At 36.9% G+C, this 18,181-nt stretch overlaps 1 protein-coding gene across 3 annotated transcripts in view; it reads left to right on the forward strand.

The window, feature by feature from the left end:
- Positions 1-9,709: 9,709 nt before the first annotated feature.
- Positions 9,710-18,181, forward strand: part of LOC121652819 (discs large homolog 1-like protein) — a 127,391-nt gene continuing 118,919 nt past the window's right edge. For all 3 annotated transcript variants that reach the window (XM_042005867.1, XM_042005868.1, XM_042005869.1), the window contains exons 1-4: positions 9,710-9,978; positions 10,863-11,033; positions 13,115-13,964; positions 14,461-14,557. In XM_042005867.1, coding sequence (XP_041861801.1) covers positions 9,960-9,978; positions 10,863-11,033; positions 13,115-13,964; positions 14,461-14,557 — 1,137 coding nt within the window. In that variant the 5' untranslated portion in view covers positions 9,710-9,959. The remainder of the gene's footprint in view (positions 9,979-10,862; positions 11,034-13,114; positions 13,965-14,460; positions 14,558-18,181) is intronic.

Here is an 18,181-nt window from a genome sequence, read left to right on the forward strand (position 1 = left end):
ATGCTTCTCTTCTCAACTCATCGCCATCCAATGCCACCCCACCTGCTCTCCACTGGAGGCTTGTGGAACTGAAATATGAGCCGCCTTTTTTTTCTTCTTCTTCTTTTTTACATTTTTAGAGGAACACAAACATTTTTTTTTTTTTTTTTTTGTTGCCTATTGCTGGACCAATGGCAAATACCAGTGCCAAATTTACCATAGGACACATATCGGCTCTTCTGTCTGCCGGAGGTCGGGGACCTGATTGACGGCTGGACGGACTCTACACTTTTGAGTCCCTACAGGGCTGCTGCAGTTTGGATATTGTGGTTGGTTTATCATCTGTTTGTTTTGGAGTAACTTTGGTTTTCTCCACTGCCCCCTTTTCTTTTGTCTGTAGTGGATTTTAAATGATTTGTGTGTGTAGCACCTCTTCATTTTCTTTGCCCTGTCAGTTTTTTTTCCTGTTAAATTGTTTTTCTTTTTTCTTTTTTATTTGCCTTTTGTTGTTGTCCTCTTTTTATACTGTCTTATTTTATGTTCTGCAGGTTATTTTTGCCTCCAGTGTATAGAAATTGCAAACTTAAGACTTTCTGCCTTGTGTATATATAGAGAGATTCGGCTTTGTAGAGCTGCACTCTCAATGGGGCCTAAACAGAAAGCTCTAAAAGTTTATGATTATTGTTGATAAAGTATATTCTGGATTCTCTCCTGTGAGTTTACAGGGATTATTTCTCCAAATGGATGATTTTCTAAAGTATACCACTATTTTACCTGTATAGAAAACACTTTTCATAGTTCACCATTGCTATTTGTTTTATGTTTGGAGAACTGTTGCTTGCACACCTGCAATGAAAAGAGCTAAAGCAATATTTCTGAGGCTCAGCTCATTGAGCTTTTCAGCAGAGCCTAACTTGTCCTGCAGTGCCATCTATGGAGCAAGTGATGTTAATGTTTACACACAACTGCCATGCACATGAACTGACAGGCAAACACACACACACTAGTGCACCCTGTGCACTGATGCATAATGACACCCAGTCTATATTTCAGCCTGATCATAGAATATGAATTTTTTTCTTTTAAAGCCAGTCACATTCTGCCTGTTCTCCAGTAATAATATCTGTGCCATTTTTTCAAAGTCCAGTCGTAAATAGGTGTTGTATGGTTAGGTCACAGCTTGCTTTCACAACATGGGTCACTGACAGACAGCCTTTTTTGATTAACCTTGAGACATCTCTAAACTGTGGAGAAGTGGTTGCTGAAGCTTTGTGCCATGTAGACCATGTACAACCTCTTAATATGTTTGCACAGGATCAAAACAGCAGAGTTTTACCTCTTTGTGGTGCAGTTTCTTTTTCTTGTTTTTAGTTGTTTTTTTTTTTGTTTTTTTGCTGAAGTGTCCCAAGCTCTGGACCTCCTGTGCAGAGGGGAAAAAACATGAGAAAGCCCCCACAAGAATGAATAAGATAATGCTCAGTTTTTGTGTCTTTGATAGCAAGTTCAGCGCTAATTTAGATATTCCCCTCTTCAGGGAAAATAAAGTAATCTGTCACAAGGTTTTATAAATACACTTGAACTTGCAAAAGAGTTATAACCCCCAGATTTAGATTTGTTGACCTTAAATGTTAATGTTCAGAATTATATGGAAAGAGAAAGCTGCATTGTATTTGAAGTTAGACATTACACAGAACAGAAAAAAACAGTGTGGGCTTTGATGTAGAGGTTTAAATGGTATGAGACATTTCTGTCCAAAGATTAATGGTCATATTGAAGATGATGCATTAACATGACAGAAGCGCAAAGAGGTTTTTTTTTTTTTTTTTTAAATGCAACACTTGCCTTGAAGGAATTTCACTGCAGTGAGTTTTGTTATGTTCTCTATAAAGCTGATAATTCACCCAAAACGAAAGAACTTTTTTATTATCCTTAGCTTTTACTTGACATCCTGTGTCCATTTTGTATCAGCTCTCCTAATGAACATTAGACTTCCATTTATTCAGCAGTAAGGATACAAAATGGCACAGTTTAATTATGTGGTTGTGAAACTGAACAAGTATCCACCCGACCCTATTTAGAGTTTTAAAATATCAAAGATATTATGATAAAAGCAGAGAAAAGTTTGATAATATAATTATTTTTTACTACATGTTTCAGGTAATTCTTTCTAAATATATTGATATATATCTTAGCTTTGCTCAAAAATTGTGATATTTTATAAAGACACTTGTAACAAAGTTATGGATGGAAGTACGCACAGTATGACTCGGAGACCTACACATGTACTTTCCAAAACTGTATAAAATGTATTTCTACTGTAATTGTGAATTTGTGTTATACAAATATATATTATATATATGTATATGAATATAAAAGTCATTTTCTATGTGTTTAAAGAACATGAGAGCCGAACAGATGAGGACAGTGTCACTGTATATAAGCTGTGAATGAAATCCAATTTAAAATGACTCATGTTGATTGTGAATGTACCCATGCTTTCTGCAGTACCTACACCTACCCAACTTGAATGCTGCTTCTTCTGTTGTGTGACAAAAAGTACTTTGACCTCTGAAGAGAGAAATGCTGTTGAGTTATAAGTTGGACAAATTTTTAGTAATGATTTAACAGAACTATTTATTTCTTTATTTATTTGCACATGCTAGTTGAAATCCTTCCAGTTTTAAGTTTGAGTATTGATGCGGAGAAATGTAATTGCTGAAGTATATATAATATATATCATGTGTTTAGAATGCATTTTGCAGATGCTATCTGTACATACTATTTAAGATACAGTTTTTACAAAAAAAAAAAATATATGTATAAAATTTTAAAAAATGCTGTGCAGCAACTGTACTGAAGCCATTTTGGGCTTTGGGACGTACCATTTTTTCAGTATATAAGAAGTGTTTTGAATAATGTATTAAAGTCTCTATTGTACAAATAATAAAACTGTCACTATTGGTAATGTTTGCTTTTTCTGGGGGATTCCACTCTGTCTTTTGGAGGGTAGAAAAATACACAATTTCTCTTTCTGCTCCCCTATCCATAGTTTTGTTGACAAAAAGCACAAGGAGAAGAAGATCGAATGAATGCAAATTCAGTAGAAATGACAAAAGAGTTAGATGGAAGAGACTGTCAAGGAAGTGTTTCGAGGATGAGGACTCAAATGCAGGCAGATGAGGCAGGAGGCAGACTGGTGCAGGAATTAAGATTTATTCACAGGAAATGAAGCCAAACCAGAGGACACATGACATGCACATGACATGGACTAAAAAAAAAAAAGACTAGAACAATAAACTGTCAAGGAGGAGCTGAAACTAATTGGCTTAAATACCCTGAATGACTAATGAGGAACAGATGAAGTGAATGAGCAAATCAAACCAGGTGTACTAATTAACAGGACGTAGGAAACAAAACAATGCGCAAGGTAAAACCTACAAATTAAAACAAGAAAACAGAACTAACATGACAAGACTACAAAAACTTAAAACAAAACCTAGAGATCATGGCAGAGACAGAGATGAGTGAAAACTGAAGAGCATATGAAAAGTAAAATAAAGACATGTGACATTGGTGATGGAGAAAGAGAGTGAGCAACGGAAAATAAAGTAATAAGGAAATAGTGATGAAGATCACATCTGCTTTCCTGTGGATTAGGCTCAGCAGAGCCGCTCATCATCTCAGCAGACACTCCTCTGTCTCTGTGTCCATTAGTTTAACAGCCTGGCCCCTTCTTCATCCCTCCTGATCTTTCCATCTCATCTCTTTTTCACTTTTATCTGAGCAGTGGATTACAGGAAGACAGTATTTTAAATTGTTGACAAAGGACATACGTTTGACTATTTTAAAGACACTGGCTCACAACACACAGAAGCCTACAGATCAGATCAGGAGTCAGATACTTTAGGATACCTTCTCATAATATTTACCTTTACCCTGACTGGTCAGAGCTATTTTGACTCTGACCAGTTAGGTGGTCACAAGACTTGATTCCCTTTATTTATTTATGTATTTTCTTTCTTTCTTTCTTTCTTTCTTTCTTTCTTTCTTTCTTCATTTATTTATTTATTTTATTAAGAAGATTTTTTATTCATCTGGACACTAAAGTGGAACGATCTCAGACAGACAAAACCAACTAAACCAGTAATTATTTCTGTATAAAAACATTTCTGAATGATAACTTTGTTGACACTGTAATTTAATATGTTGATGGCAGATATGAATAGATTAATAAACCATCAAAATATTATGAATTGTTATACTAGTTAATAATGTATTACTCAAACTTTTCTCAGAACCTTTACGTAAAGCCTTTAGCTGGTGATGTTTTCTTTACCTCTTTCTTTTTTACATAATCCCTATTTGAATAGGACATTTGATATTAACTTAAATGTTATCTATACCTATACACTGTAACACATAATTTTTTTTTAACTATTTAATAAACTTAAAAACAATCTGAAACTTATTTTATAGAGTCAACAAACATCATAAATAGCATCATAAAATCCATGTTAAGGATGTCAATAGTTAAATTGGAGCACATGTACATGAACAAAGCACATCAAACATTTTCTGCTTCATTATATACAGGCTTTTCAAGAACAAAATCATTCAAATAAAATAGCTGGACAACAATTAACTAAAACAAAAACCATACAGTCAAATAAAGCAGTTGTTTGATTTTTACCCGTGAATTGCAACAAAAATCAGTTTTTGAATAATGGTCTTAAAACTATTTTAACAGCCACAAAAAGCAAGCAAATTAAGTATTCGCCACTCTGTCGGCTCATAGCACTCAACAAACAATTCTGCTGTCCACAGTACTGAAAAAACCCGTCTGTAGTGAGTCAGTAGCCCAACTCAGTAGTCGCCACAGAAGCCTGGTAGACGAAACGATATTTATTAGTTTTTCACAGTTATAATCGTAAATAAGTGGCATTTGAATCATGTGAGCAAGCCAATGTTGGTAACTAAACTTTTTAAAGATGAAACCTGATTTATGAGTACATTGTGAAAAAAGGTTTGCACAGTATTGTCAAAACTTTCACATACAACTAGCTCTTAGATGAATCATTTAAGCTATATATTTATGGAGCTAAGAAAAAATAAGTTAACTGCAACAATAAAATTGTTCTTATATTAAAGCAACAGTGATTACATAGAAATAATCCATATATAACATCAATACAGGTTTTCTTGCAGACATTTCTATAACTAGATTATTTCTGGCAGGTATCCACCACTTAAACTGTGCTTCTGGTACAGCTACAGCCAATAGGAAGAGGGCCACACTGAAACAGAAATAGATACAACTATCTGAATTTTTGACACTACTTTTGATTGTACCATTCCCCACTGTTCTCTTTGCATTCATGCCCTCTGTAGAACAACTATTTCTGTGAAACAAGCTGACAATAAACAATAGAACAATAGAGCTTAACATTGCACATACACACACAAACAAAATAACATCCTTTTGTTTTCTCTTCTTTTTACTGTCTTCTACACAGTGCTTTGAACAAAAATGATACTCTGTATGCACATGACCAACCCACTTACACAATTATGCATGAATTTCTACCCACAACGTTCATACATTATGCTGGAAACAGTATGTGAGTTCTTTTGTGAGTTAGTGATACACAGTGAGAGATTTTGTGCACCCACAAAAGTAGTCAATAAGCTCTTGTGACCAGATCAATAACAATACCAGAGACTATGACCTGTATTCAGCTGCTGCCTGCATATGTGTGCTAAGCTGATGAAGTGTTGCTACAACTGCTCCACTGTCTACTCTACAGGCAGACACAGACATATTAGTATGTGTCCAACATGCAGGAACAAATCCTCTGACATGTCTTTCTACTCTAACAGATGTCTTTATGTAACAAACCAATCTGAGAATAATAAAATAAAATAAAAAAAAGTCTTACAAATTTTAATAAATAGTAAAAAGTATACTCCTTGATTTCTGGAAATCCACTTGTTTGTCACAGCTGAATGGGGAAATCAATACCACTTTCCTCTCTGTAAATCCGGTACATAGATAGCTCTGGGATGTACTTAGCATCACTGCAGGCAAGTATAAGCTCAAATAGGTCTGAGCTATCTTTGTTTTGCCAAGTTTATATTTTGATAGATAGCCCATTAGTCCCACACTGGGAGAATTACATACAGCGGTAAGTAAAAGGCCAAAGATTTAAAAAGTTGACAAGTATAATAAGTTTAAAAAGAGAGCAAGTAAATCCAGGTGTGTACAGAAAGAACTAGCAGTGTCAACAAGTATGCAGTAGAATTAGATTAAAACACAGTATTCACATAAATTATTAATATTAATAATAACAGTAATGGTGATACCGGCAATAATGGTATCAATAATAAAATAAAAGAACAATGTCTGACTGTACACTATTATATGCTACCCTGGTGGATACACATACCTGCAAGTGCACACAGGTGAAATATAAACAGGTCAAAAATGATACAGCATCAACTACTGGGAAGAGTGGTGATCGTACAGTCTGACAGCCACAGGAAGGAATGATCTGTGGTGTCTCTCCTTCAGACACTCTGGGTGGAGGAGTCTGTTGCTGAAGGAGCTGTTCAATTATGTCACTGTGGCATGCATAGGGTGGAGAACATTGCCCATCAGAAATGATAGCTTGGCCATCATTCTCCTCTCGCTCACTACCTCCACTGCATCAAAGGAGCACCTTGGTAGAGCTGGCCTTTCTCACCAGTTTGCTCAGGCTTTTCCTGTATGCAGCTGAGATGCTGCTGCCCCAACAGGCCATTCCATAGAAGATGGCTGCCACTGAGTAATAAAAGGTTCTTTGGGTCTTTTGCACCTTAAAGGCCCTCAAATTCCTCAACAGATACAGTTGACTTTGACCCTTTTTATGAAGAGCCTTGGTGTTGTCAGTCCAATCCAGTTGGTTGTTCAAGTGAACAGCCAGGTATATATAAAAGTCCACTCTGTTCCCTGGATGTTCACTGGAGTGTGGGAAGGATGATTTTCCCTTGCAGAAATCTATCACCAGCTCTTTGGTTTCATTGTGTTGATCTGAAGGCAGGTCCACTGACACCAGCCCACAAAGGCCCTGTTCAGATCTCTGTACTCACTGTTGTCCGAGAACTTCTGGAGATGGCAGGATGAACAGAGGTGATGGCAGTGTGAAGTCAGAGGTGTAAAGTGTGAAATAAATGGAGCCAAAACAATTCCCTGAGGGTCCTCTTTGCTGCAGGTGATCCAGCCTGAGACACAGTCCCATAACCTCACTAACTTTGGACGGTTAGTTAAGCAGTCCAGGATCCAGGTGATGGTCCACTCCAGAGTCCTCCAGCTAGAGAAATCATAAAACATGATTCTCACAGTTCTGCCATAGGTGGGAAAGAGCCTTCTGCAGGAGGAAGATGACAGTATCATCTACCTGATGCCAGGCTAGCAGGCAAACTGCAGCTAATATAATAATGATCTCACCAGAGAGCGGAGGTGGGTTAGAACCAACCAGTCCAGGGTTTTCATCAGATGGGATGTTAATGCTGCAGGCATGTAGCCGTGGAGATCCTTCAGGTCTTTGGCACTGGTACCACACATGATGTTTTCCAGTAGTATTTTATTTATTCTTAAAACTTCATTTGTTTTATAATTAACAAGTATCTTTAATTAAGAAGTAGAGAACATTTTGCTTTATTTAAGTATTTTATTTAAGATATCTCTTTTTGTTAGTTGTCATCAACCCCATTTTTACTTGGAACAAAAGAAAGAAGTCTGAATGCTTAAAACAGCTTCTGGTAAAATTATTACTTTTTTCTGTATGGCTTGATTGACCTCTTGGCAGAATCCAAGAACCATTAAAAAATAAGAAAACAAAACAAGCAAATGAAACATTTACTAACTAATACAGATTATTTGGAAGGAAAGCACTTATGCCTATACCATTCACATAGGTCTAAATAAACGTATAAATATTAATTCAACTGATCTAGTGAAGAAGTGCATGCACTGAAGTGTACTTAGAGTATAAAAGTAAGCTTTAAGGACTGTTTCACCAGTTGAGTCAGATCAAAGCTCACTGATCCTCACATCATAAGATAGTTTTGAAATGTAGAAATGTTCTAACTTGCAATTTAATAAGAGCAATGCATTGAAAAAGGTAAACACTGACATAAAGTATTGGCCATGAATGATTCTTGGAGCTGACAACCTCAAACAATTCACTTACATAAGACCGCAGATGATAAATGACTTTTTGCTATGACTCTCCTCTGTCTCCAGTGCTGTCTCTTTCACTTTCTGCCATGTTGCTATTTGCTCTCATATACAGTGTGTGTGTATATATATATATATATATATATATATATATATATATGTGTGTGTGTGTGTGTGTGTGTGTGTGTGTGTGTGTGTGAGAGAGAGAGAGAGAGTTTAGCTACATATACTATATGCCTCCTACCAAAACTATACAAAATGACCCATAAAGCCAGCAATTATATCAACCACAAGAAAAGTTTTAAAATATCACAAGTAACATACAGACTTTGCTGAGTTCTTGTCAAAGTGACGACAACATTTTGAAAACTTTAAATCTGATTAAAGATGTTCACTGTTCCTTTGCAGCTAATATTTACAGTTAGTTTCATCCAGAACCTAGAATTCATGCCAGAGATGCCCAAAATTCATGTGTATTTTAACAAACTCCCTCTGTCGATGTTTTAACTCAGTGAAACAGAGTTGGCTCTCTAGTCAAGTAAACCGAAGAAATCTTTTTAATGCATGAAGGTTAGTAAACTCAAACACTGCTTTTTGAACTACTTAAAATTAGTCAATCCAGCTCAAAGTTCCCTGCCGCTTGTACTTTCCTGCTAAAAGGATAGGCCAAGCATAGGTGTGTGTGTGTATCAGGCTTCAATAGAAGAATAAACACACTGGAGACCTTCTGTTTATAAACATTATAATCAGAACTTTTTCTTTGAAAATAAGAAAATAGAGTTGAACAATATCTGTAGCCATTTAGTCTAAACATTTGTTTGTGGGTTTAGTATTGCAACTTCTTTTTTTTCTGGTTTAAATGCAAATTATGTCATGACTTTCTGTCAACCAAGGAGTATAAACTTCTGGGGGAGGGGGGCAATACTTTGGACAAGCCATGGCTACAGAATAGTTTTAATCAAAACACAATATACTGTTTACCATGACAATACCACTAACAGCAAAGGGATGAGCCTGTACTGACTGCTGGTGGGATTACACCTGTAACATTTCAGTTGAAATTGGACCCCTTCCTCTTTGAAGGCCTTTATATGTGTGTGTGTGTGTCTGTGTGTGTGTGTGTGTGTATGGCAAAAACTTATAATCTAAAAGGAAGAGCCTATAGGGTACAGGAAAATGGGCTTACATATATTTAATGCAGGGGTTAGAACACTATCTGTAAACCTAAATCTTTCTCCAGCTCTGAGTGGATTAGGTGTTGATTCAGTGCACATCCTAGAATAGACCAGGCTTTTATCCAGTGCACACAATATAGCTGTTTAACATGACAATATCTCGAGGACACAAGCTTCTTATGAGGAGCCTCTCAAACCTGTTTTCAAGTGAGTGCCCGAATGTGTGTTTATCGCAAATGACTGCCTAACCGGTTGGACAACGTTTAGACACCTGAAAGAAGAAATGCAGAACTAGTTTGGCCGAACAGACAGAGACAGCCTTAAAGTGAAAGAAGAAAAATCAGGCGTTACCAGATCAACTCTGGGTACTAAGTTCACGCGCTGCGTGTCAATAATTAATATTTTCTGGTTTCTTTGACTTTCTAACTCAAAATTGAGTTTCCTTTCAACGACAAACTCGGGTATCGTTGACTGCTGTGGAGACTGGTGTCCCGGACTGGAGGCAGGCTGTCGCGGGACAGACGCACACATCTGTAACAACACGCGCACTGTCACAGCAAGTCAAGCTTTTGGTAGGACTGCGTGTCACCATGCCTGTGCGACAAAAAGGTAACTAAAACCATTTTCAAATTTCTCGGTGTTTGTTTTTCTTACATTTATATTGCCTTCGTAGCAAATACTCTGTTGTGGTAAAGAAATGACTTCGAGCAAATGTGTTTGAATATCTCAAAATGTTGCTTTCATGTTGCGTGCTACAGTCAGCTCGGCAGTGCTCCTTTTCTTTTAAACTCAATTAAAACAGCCACAGTTTAAGGTTGAAATTTGTAGCGACTTGTGCTTAGTAGTTAGAGAAAACAGTTTAAAAGCTTGTCAGACGATGCGGCAAATCTTCACAATCAGTGCTTATTTTCAAATTTATTTTTCAAATGTCTCATTTGTTGCCAAAAGGTTGAATCAAACTATTCGTGGGATGTCTTCCGTTAAAAACAATAGTAGTGTACGTAATCATTAAACAGTCACAACAGTAATGGCTATATATAAAATGTAGTATGCCTAAAGTAAAGAGCTGATATATTTAGAGTTAGATGCGGATTTTACAATGCTTCCGGTTTGATCAGCTGTTCAGAGACACTGGAATGTGGTCTGCACCTTGTTTTGCTCCATAAACTCTGCTGACCTGATGCCTGTTAAACGTGCGAGCATCAGGGCAACATAAACACAGAACTTAATAGTAGTTTCGAATCCATAAAACGCGTCTAAGCAGTTTATTCATGAAAAATACTTTCTCAAAATGTAATTTTATTGTAATTACTGTTATCATGGATTGTTAAAATACAAGAAGAAAAAAATCCTCAATCTGAAACATTTATTCATTCACAGCATCTCAAGACTGAATAAATAGAATTTTAAAATGTCATTCATTCATTCATTCATTCATTCATTCATTCATTTAATTTAAAAATGGTTTCTAACATGCTGTATGTTGTGTTAAGATGCTCAGCGAGCCCTGGAGCTTCTCCAGCAGTATCGAGTCAAATTGGATCAGAGACAGCAGAACCAGAGCCGGAGCAAACAGGGCCCAGTGGAGGAGGACCGCCAGCTGCAGCAGTCTTTGGACAGAGTCATCGATGTCTTCCAAAGTCAGCTCTTTAGTGCTCTTCTCGGTAAGAACATTTGCTATGCATAGCTTTTATAAGAAAAAAATATATATTTGTCTTATTAAAAATAAATAAATAAAGAATTGGAAGTAAAGCAAAGATAATTTTAGTTAAATGGTTGATGGCAATGTTAAACTCATGATCTTAAAATCTGCATAATTATACTTAATCAAAGGGTTAATCTAATCAATCATAGAGCAATTAATTTAAATCTCTCTGCTTCTGACTCGTTTTGATGGCACACTGATATGTATTATGTAAAGTCATGGAACTGTGTCTTGCAGCGTTCTGAGGCTGAGAAACTGCACTTCCAACTTTATTTCTGCCCTGGAGCCATACTTTACAGTAGCATTTCACTTTACAACACTGCGTCACACCAGTAACTGATCATTTTGAATGTGCAGCAAAAAATGCAAGAGGACATCTTTGGAGGAAGATAGGAAAAGAAAGAGAAAGGGACAGAGGAAGAGATAAGACAAGAGACAATATTGGAGCAGAAACTGGTTCCAAGATGAATTCCATATTAATTACTATAGGGGGTACCTCAGTAAGAAAATCTGTCAAAGTTCAGTAGTGGGGCTTTAAAATGGCCTATCACATGGCATATAACCAGAAAATAGAGACCAGAGCACATAGACGTAGGTGTGACATGAGCTGGAATTGAAAACATAGAGCTTTTATGGGAAGTTGGAACACGTTTAGAGATTGTGCATATAGCCTTCTTTGACAAATCCCTCAAATGGGTTGACAGTCTACAAAGAAAGTTTTATTTTTATTTTATTTTTAATCTGCTAATTAAAAGGAAAGCATCAGATGGAAATGTGTGTATGCAACTTTGAGCATGATGACAAACTAATAATGTCCTTGTCCCACCAGCTTCAGGCATCCACACCTTTACCTTTTACGGAAATATTTCGTTTTCTATTTTGTTTGTGTGAATGTGCATGTATTTGTGTGTTTTTCACTAAACATGAGCCAGCGCTCCTTTTGACTTTGATGTTGGACTGTGTTATCTACTGAAACAATACATTATATTTTACTGATCAGTGCTTGCAGTAAAACCCCTGTCTTTCATTAAGTGTTTTATTCTACATATACTGTTTGTGACGACAACAGACAAAATAGGAAATTTCATGCTTATATTTTTGCAGTTTAATTCCTTGTTTACGCCTTGTCTTTCCACACGTTCCCCTAAAATCTCCTACTAATTGAACCTCTTTTTTCCTCTCACTCACTTATACCATCCAACTGTTTTGCAGCCTAAATTCTTTATTTGTTTTAATCTTAAAAAAATTATATTGAGTGATTTTGTGCAAAACTGCCCATTATTTGGGATGCACAGAAAGAGAAGTAAAACTGTTGAGCATTACAGTCATTATGACATATTGGTGTAGCAATTTTAATTTTAAACATGTAAATAATCAGTGGTTCCTTCAGAATATTGCAAATGCTACTTCTTGATATTATATCCTTGTGTTAACACTAGAGGTCCTCAGTGTATTACATATTTTTTTACCATATAATGATGTGCTTTGAAAAAAATGGAAGATATTGGGAATGGTTAGAATTTGCTTGCATCACAATGGTGTAAATTGAATACTTGGAGCAGCTCTTTAGGGCTTAGGGTTTTTGTTAATAAATGTAAAGGTACAAAGATTAACTAATGATCAGTTTAAAGGTTTCGTGTTTTTTGTATCGAGTCAGCTTTATTACACTTAATCCTGTGATCCTAATGTGATCTGCAGTAGTTTAAGGCATGAGATTTTACTTTATTATTTGGCCTCTCTGTCCTTAAAAAAAACTAATGTGAAATCTCTGAGACAAGAAAAGCAACAGCTAAGACCCTCTTAGAACAGCACAGAGCAGCATCAGTGGCAATAGTCATGGCATTACTAACTGCCTTGCAGGCATATAGGCTTAGAGTAGTTTAAATGATGGCTTTAATTGTTGAACTATGCTGAACTAAAACCATGGGAAGTCAAATAACTTAATTTTTATACATCACTTGTAATTAGAAATAATTTTATTTATACAGTCATGCATTCATTCATCCATCACAGCAACATGTCATGTTCTCTTTACTCCAGATATCCAGGAGTACTATGAGATGACCATCCTGGCAGACAGCAAGTGTTCATTGGATCAGATAGACAGTCCTGGGAAAGTCCCTGACCCCTGCAACCTGCCAGGAGACCCCTCAGCCCATCCACAACCCAGCTCCAGTCCCATGACCCCCCAGGCCTCTAATCAACCAACCCAACCCAAACAATTGGCCAATAAACCCAAGTCATTTAAGTCTCCTGCTCCTCCTGTCCCATCTGGAGCAAAACCATATTCTCCTACAGCACAGTCCAGCATCCCTCAGTCACAGTCAATCAAGGTCAAGTATCGTGCTCCTCTTCCTCCTGTCCAGCCTGGGGCCTCTAAATCATTAGAGGCAGAGACTTGTAAACCCTCCTCATCATCTGTTGCCACTTCTTTCAAAGTTAATGTGAACAATGAAAACACCCCCACCAGCCCCCAAAAAACATCTCCTGGAGTGTCAGAGAATGGAATCAAAACACATGTCACTGCTGCCAGCTCTGGGGTTTCTTCAGAGGCCTCCACAAAGCCGCAGAGCCTTCCTGCTTCCCCAAACCTCAACCTGGTGACTGTCTCTGCCCTTATCACCAGCACCGTCCAAGGTCTTGTGTCTTCAACAACTCAAGACAAACCTAACACCACCAGCAGCACCACCAGCCAAGGTCTCAGTACAGCTGCAGAAACCGCTGTAGTTTCCACATCTCATCCAACTAGTTCAGGGTCAAACAAGGACCCTGGATTGGACAGAGTCTCTCCTAACAAGAGTCCAACAAGCTCAGAACATGGAAAATTGACTTTTGGAGGCCGAAGCCCCACAAATCCTCCTGCAAAGCTAAACAAAGGATCACAGCTAAGGTATTTACAAAAAATAATTTGTTTATTGCAACCTTTGTTACCATCAATATACATGTTAATGGCAGGTGTACATCACTTTTTTTAACAAAAAAGTAAAGTAACTCTGGGAAAAGTAGCCATAAATACAACAGCACTGGACAGGTAAAAAAGACAGATAAAAGACAATAATAGTACTTGAACATTTTGCTGTTGTTTTTTTTAATAGATACAGTTAGAGTTACTACAGGTGATCATTTTAAAGAATCTACTGTAGGTTTACACATCTCTTAGTTTGTGCTTATCTAGAAACACAATAAATGTTTCCACTTTTCGTTTTATAAATTGTGAGGCCACAGAGGTAATAGCTGTTAAATGCTATGCTTTTTATAATAACAATAAATACTTGTTACATTGTTTAAGGGGAGATAATGATCCTTATCAAACACTGCATTTGGAATTCAGGTATAGTTTTCAGAGTTTACCACAGACAGCCTGTCTACCTGATCTATGTTCCTAGTCCAACCAGCCCTGGGCCAGTAAAAGTCACATCCACTAGCCCCAGCCATGGTCCAGTCCGGTCCGGGCAAGCTACAAGCCCTCTCACCCTCAGTAAGGTAAGACATCTCTGGTTGATGTGTGGTATTGCCTGAGGAAATGGCCAGGAAATATCTCTGCAGCTGATTACAGAGTGAGATACAGTTTCCTTCTCTGGGAAGGTGGGTGATAGCATGTGCTGGATAGAGAGAGTGTGGAATAGAAATTTATGGCCCTAGTACTGTAATATATATGTGACTTTATACATGTCAGACAGTGTATGTCTGTATGTTACAATACCATGTGGAACAGCAACTAAGGATGTCATGATTATAGATTTTCTTGGTACTATTGTTGTCAAAGAAGTAATCATGATTTTATGATTATCACGATTATTATGCATAAATTAACATCACAACACTAATGTGTAAAATCACTTTAACACTCCTTCAAGGTGTTTAAGATTTATTTATTTATAGATTTTCATGACAACATAACAAATAGAAAAACAAAGCAAAGTAAATTCCATCTAAATCACCTTTGCTCTGTAAAGAATAAATAGACCCTACATATAAACTCTGGATTTCTCTCAGAGAAAACAGATGGAAAAGGCTCCAGGACCTCTATCTGGCTTCTTTCTGTAAACTACATTATAAAATATTTTTAAACATCTCTTTTAAACCTGAGAAGACAGTGTAGAAATACAGGAAAAGCATCCAGCTATCTTTGACTTCCACCTGTCCTTTAGCAGAATAGCTGTCGTTTGTCTAGGACATAAATAATACTACAATAGTGAAAATAAATAAGACCGTATATCTGGAATGAAATGCCATTCTCTCTACAGACTATGACTATGGACATCATGCTAGGTTGATTATGTTTGAAATGCAAAACTATGAAACTATAAATCACAAAAAAGTATTTAGTTATTTTCCTTTCAATGACATTTCATTACTGTGTTACATTAGATAAACATTACAGTAATTTAGCCAAACTACTGTGCATTTACCTTTACTGTAGCATAAAGGTACCCCCTCAAAATAGGGAGAGAAAACTCATCCTCTGCCATAGTGTCCCACTCCGGCATACTTCTTTTGCAACCCTCAAGGAACCAAAACAAAGCAAGCAAAAACTTTGTTTTCATTCCATGTGGAAGTTGTGTTGATCTACTTATATAGTTCATACATAATATTTTATAGAAAGTGATGATGTTAAGGGATCTTTGTGATTAATTAATCATAGCATTTAACAATCGTAGCATTTAACTGTAAATTAAATAATTGTGAAAGCTTTAGCTTCAAGATTGGATAGACATTGTTTACACAATGAATGATGCCATCACTGTCTTTGGAAAGAAATCCACCCTGCAGATTATTGTCATTTTAGCAAAATATTTGAATCAGATTTAAGTTTGGATGCACATTTTTATCCTCTTGTCTGTTAGTGATTGGGGTTCAGTTGCTGTGTATAGCCATGTTTTGTTTAAACTTGTGTGTTCCTGGTTTGACATTTGGTATAAAAGCAATCCTATTGTTTAAATTGTTGAACTGAAATAGTATAATAATACACAGTTTGAATTTCTTGTGTATTTTGTGCTCCACATCTCACTTCTCCTTCATGGAAATGCTATTGGTTGTTGGTGGCAACGTCTCTTTTTGGACCATAATATTAAAAGGTTGCTAGTGGCTACAGCAAGCCGGTCATTTATGCAAACTGGCTGTTTGACCATTGGCTTGCTTTACATTACATAATATGCCTGGGGAAATTAATTTACTTTAGTAACATTTTATTGTTAGTAGAACCAGCAGAATGGGTTTAAAGGTTTTATGTTAAGGGTTTTCCTGAGTCGGCTTTAGATTGTAGTGGATGTTTTTTTTTCTATCATATATGATTACATGTCCCTGGATATATGTGCTGGTATGGCTTGTGGGTGTTTTTTATACTGCAGTTGTTTTCTTGACGCTGTTTTTTTGGAAAGTTATCCTTCCAGTTATACACTGCTTGTGTTGTGATGAGGGTGATTTTAACTCAGGACATTCATGTGCTGCTTAGGTATCTTTAATAAGCAATGCAATAATTTCTGGAAGCTACACTTTTTCTTGAAATTATTTTTCATTTTGCTAACACTGGCCAACCTCGTCAAAAGCCCTTCAACGGCCTGCTGATCAATATATTGTTCTATGCCAAACTCAGCATTTACTGCAGTAATTCTGTGTTTCTATAAATAGCCCAAATAAGTAAAGATTTGATCTCTGTTTGAGGCTCCAAGCTGCATCTGGAGCTTTAAATTAATTAATATCTACAAAGTTGAAAGTAGAGCATCCATTGCTATACCGCTGTTACTGTTCACTCAGTCTAACCCCCCACTTCTGCCAGAGACCTGACCTGATAAAGCAGCGAAGAGTGGTGTGTGCGTGTAGTATGTGAATTTGTGTGTGTGCTTATGTCTGTGTATCCACGTCTGTCTGTGTTTGTTTGTGCATTCATGTGTATGCATCTCTGCGCCAATCTTTTTTTATCTTTTTTTCGTTTTTTTTTTTTTTTTATGTGCTGAGTGTGTTTTGCGTGCTTTCCCAGATACATATATATATATATATATATATATATATATATATATATATATTCTGAGCCATGCACTCTTTGAGGTCAAAATGTGGCAACCAGCTGCCATAAAACGAAGACAGCAGCTGGGAAACAAGGGACGGGTGGAGTTGCACTGGTACAGCTGCCATGTTTCCGGGTTGGCCTCTATTTTAGCGGAGAAGTCCACCCTGGGTGCTCTGCTCAAAGGACAGGTGAAGATGGCACAAAAAACAAAGGAGAAAGAGATTGAGGGATGAAAGAAGAGGAGGAAACAAAGCCAGACAGACAGCAGAAGGATGCTACCAACAGCAACAAGCAGCTAAGTGGTGGAATGGGGAAGTTGCAGTTGGAAGATGTTTTGGTGAAAGTCTGTTTGATGGACTGGTGACGATGGACTGCATCTGTATCCTCACTACCAAGGTGAGACACATGAACAGCACAGATTAGACTTATCAGACTTATCAGTATAGTTCATTCTTTCATTGCAGACTCCTACTACTCTTAGATTTAACTGTGTCAAAGTTTTTTTTTTTTTATATCTAAGATGGTTTGAATTATAATAAAATGTGCATTTGAGTTTTCTTTTTTTTTTTTTGGCAACTTCTAGCTATAAATGAAACATGCTAATGTGGAATGAAGCACAATCGGGTGCTGGTTTACTTAATGATGGGGAACTAATTGCATCTGTTCATAATTAAATATTATCAAATTGTGTGCAGTTTGTTTATTGTACAGATGGCTTGCTGTAATTTGTAAATGAGCTGGCTATAAGGTGATACCTTTGAGAAACAGGCTGTGCTCAAGTGAAGCATCTCTAATGGGAATGCCAAGCTGTTGCTTAGCTGTTGGTCTTACAACATGTGACTCCCAGAGAGGCAGGAAACTGGGTTGTTAGGACACACACTTCAAAAGACTGGCTGGCTGTGTAGGTAGGTGACTGATGACTGACTGGTCCACAGGCAAGAAGAAAACATGGTTAAAAAATAGGCTGGCAAAATTAAAATCATACATTATGCACATATGTGCAGGCTCAGAAATGCATGGCCCATTTAAAGTAGTAAACTCAGTGTGTGCTGGGGTGCGATTCTAGCCTCAGTTTCCCAACAATAGAAGAAGGGTAG

The sequence above is a fragment of the Melanotaenia boesemani genome, chromosome 14, assembly GCF_017639745.1.
Source record: "Melanotaenia boesemani isolate fMelBoe1 chromosome 14, fMelBoe1.pri, whole genome shotgun sequence".
NCBI lineage: Eukaryota > Metazoa > Chordata > Actinopteri > Atheriniformes > Melanotaeniidae > Melanotaenia > Melanotaenia boesemani.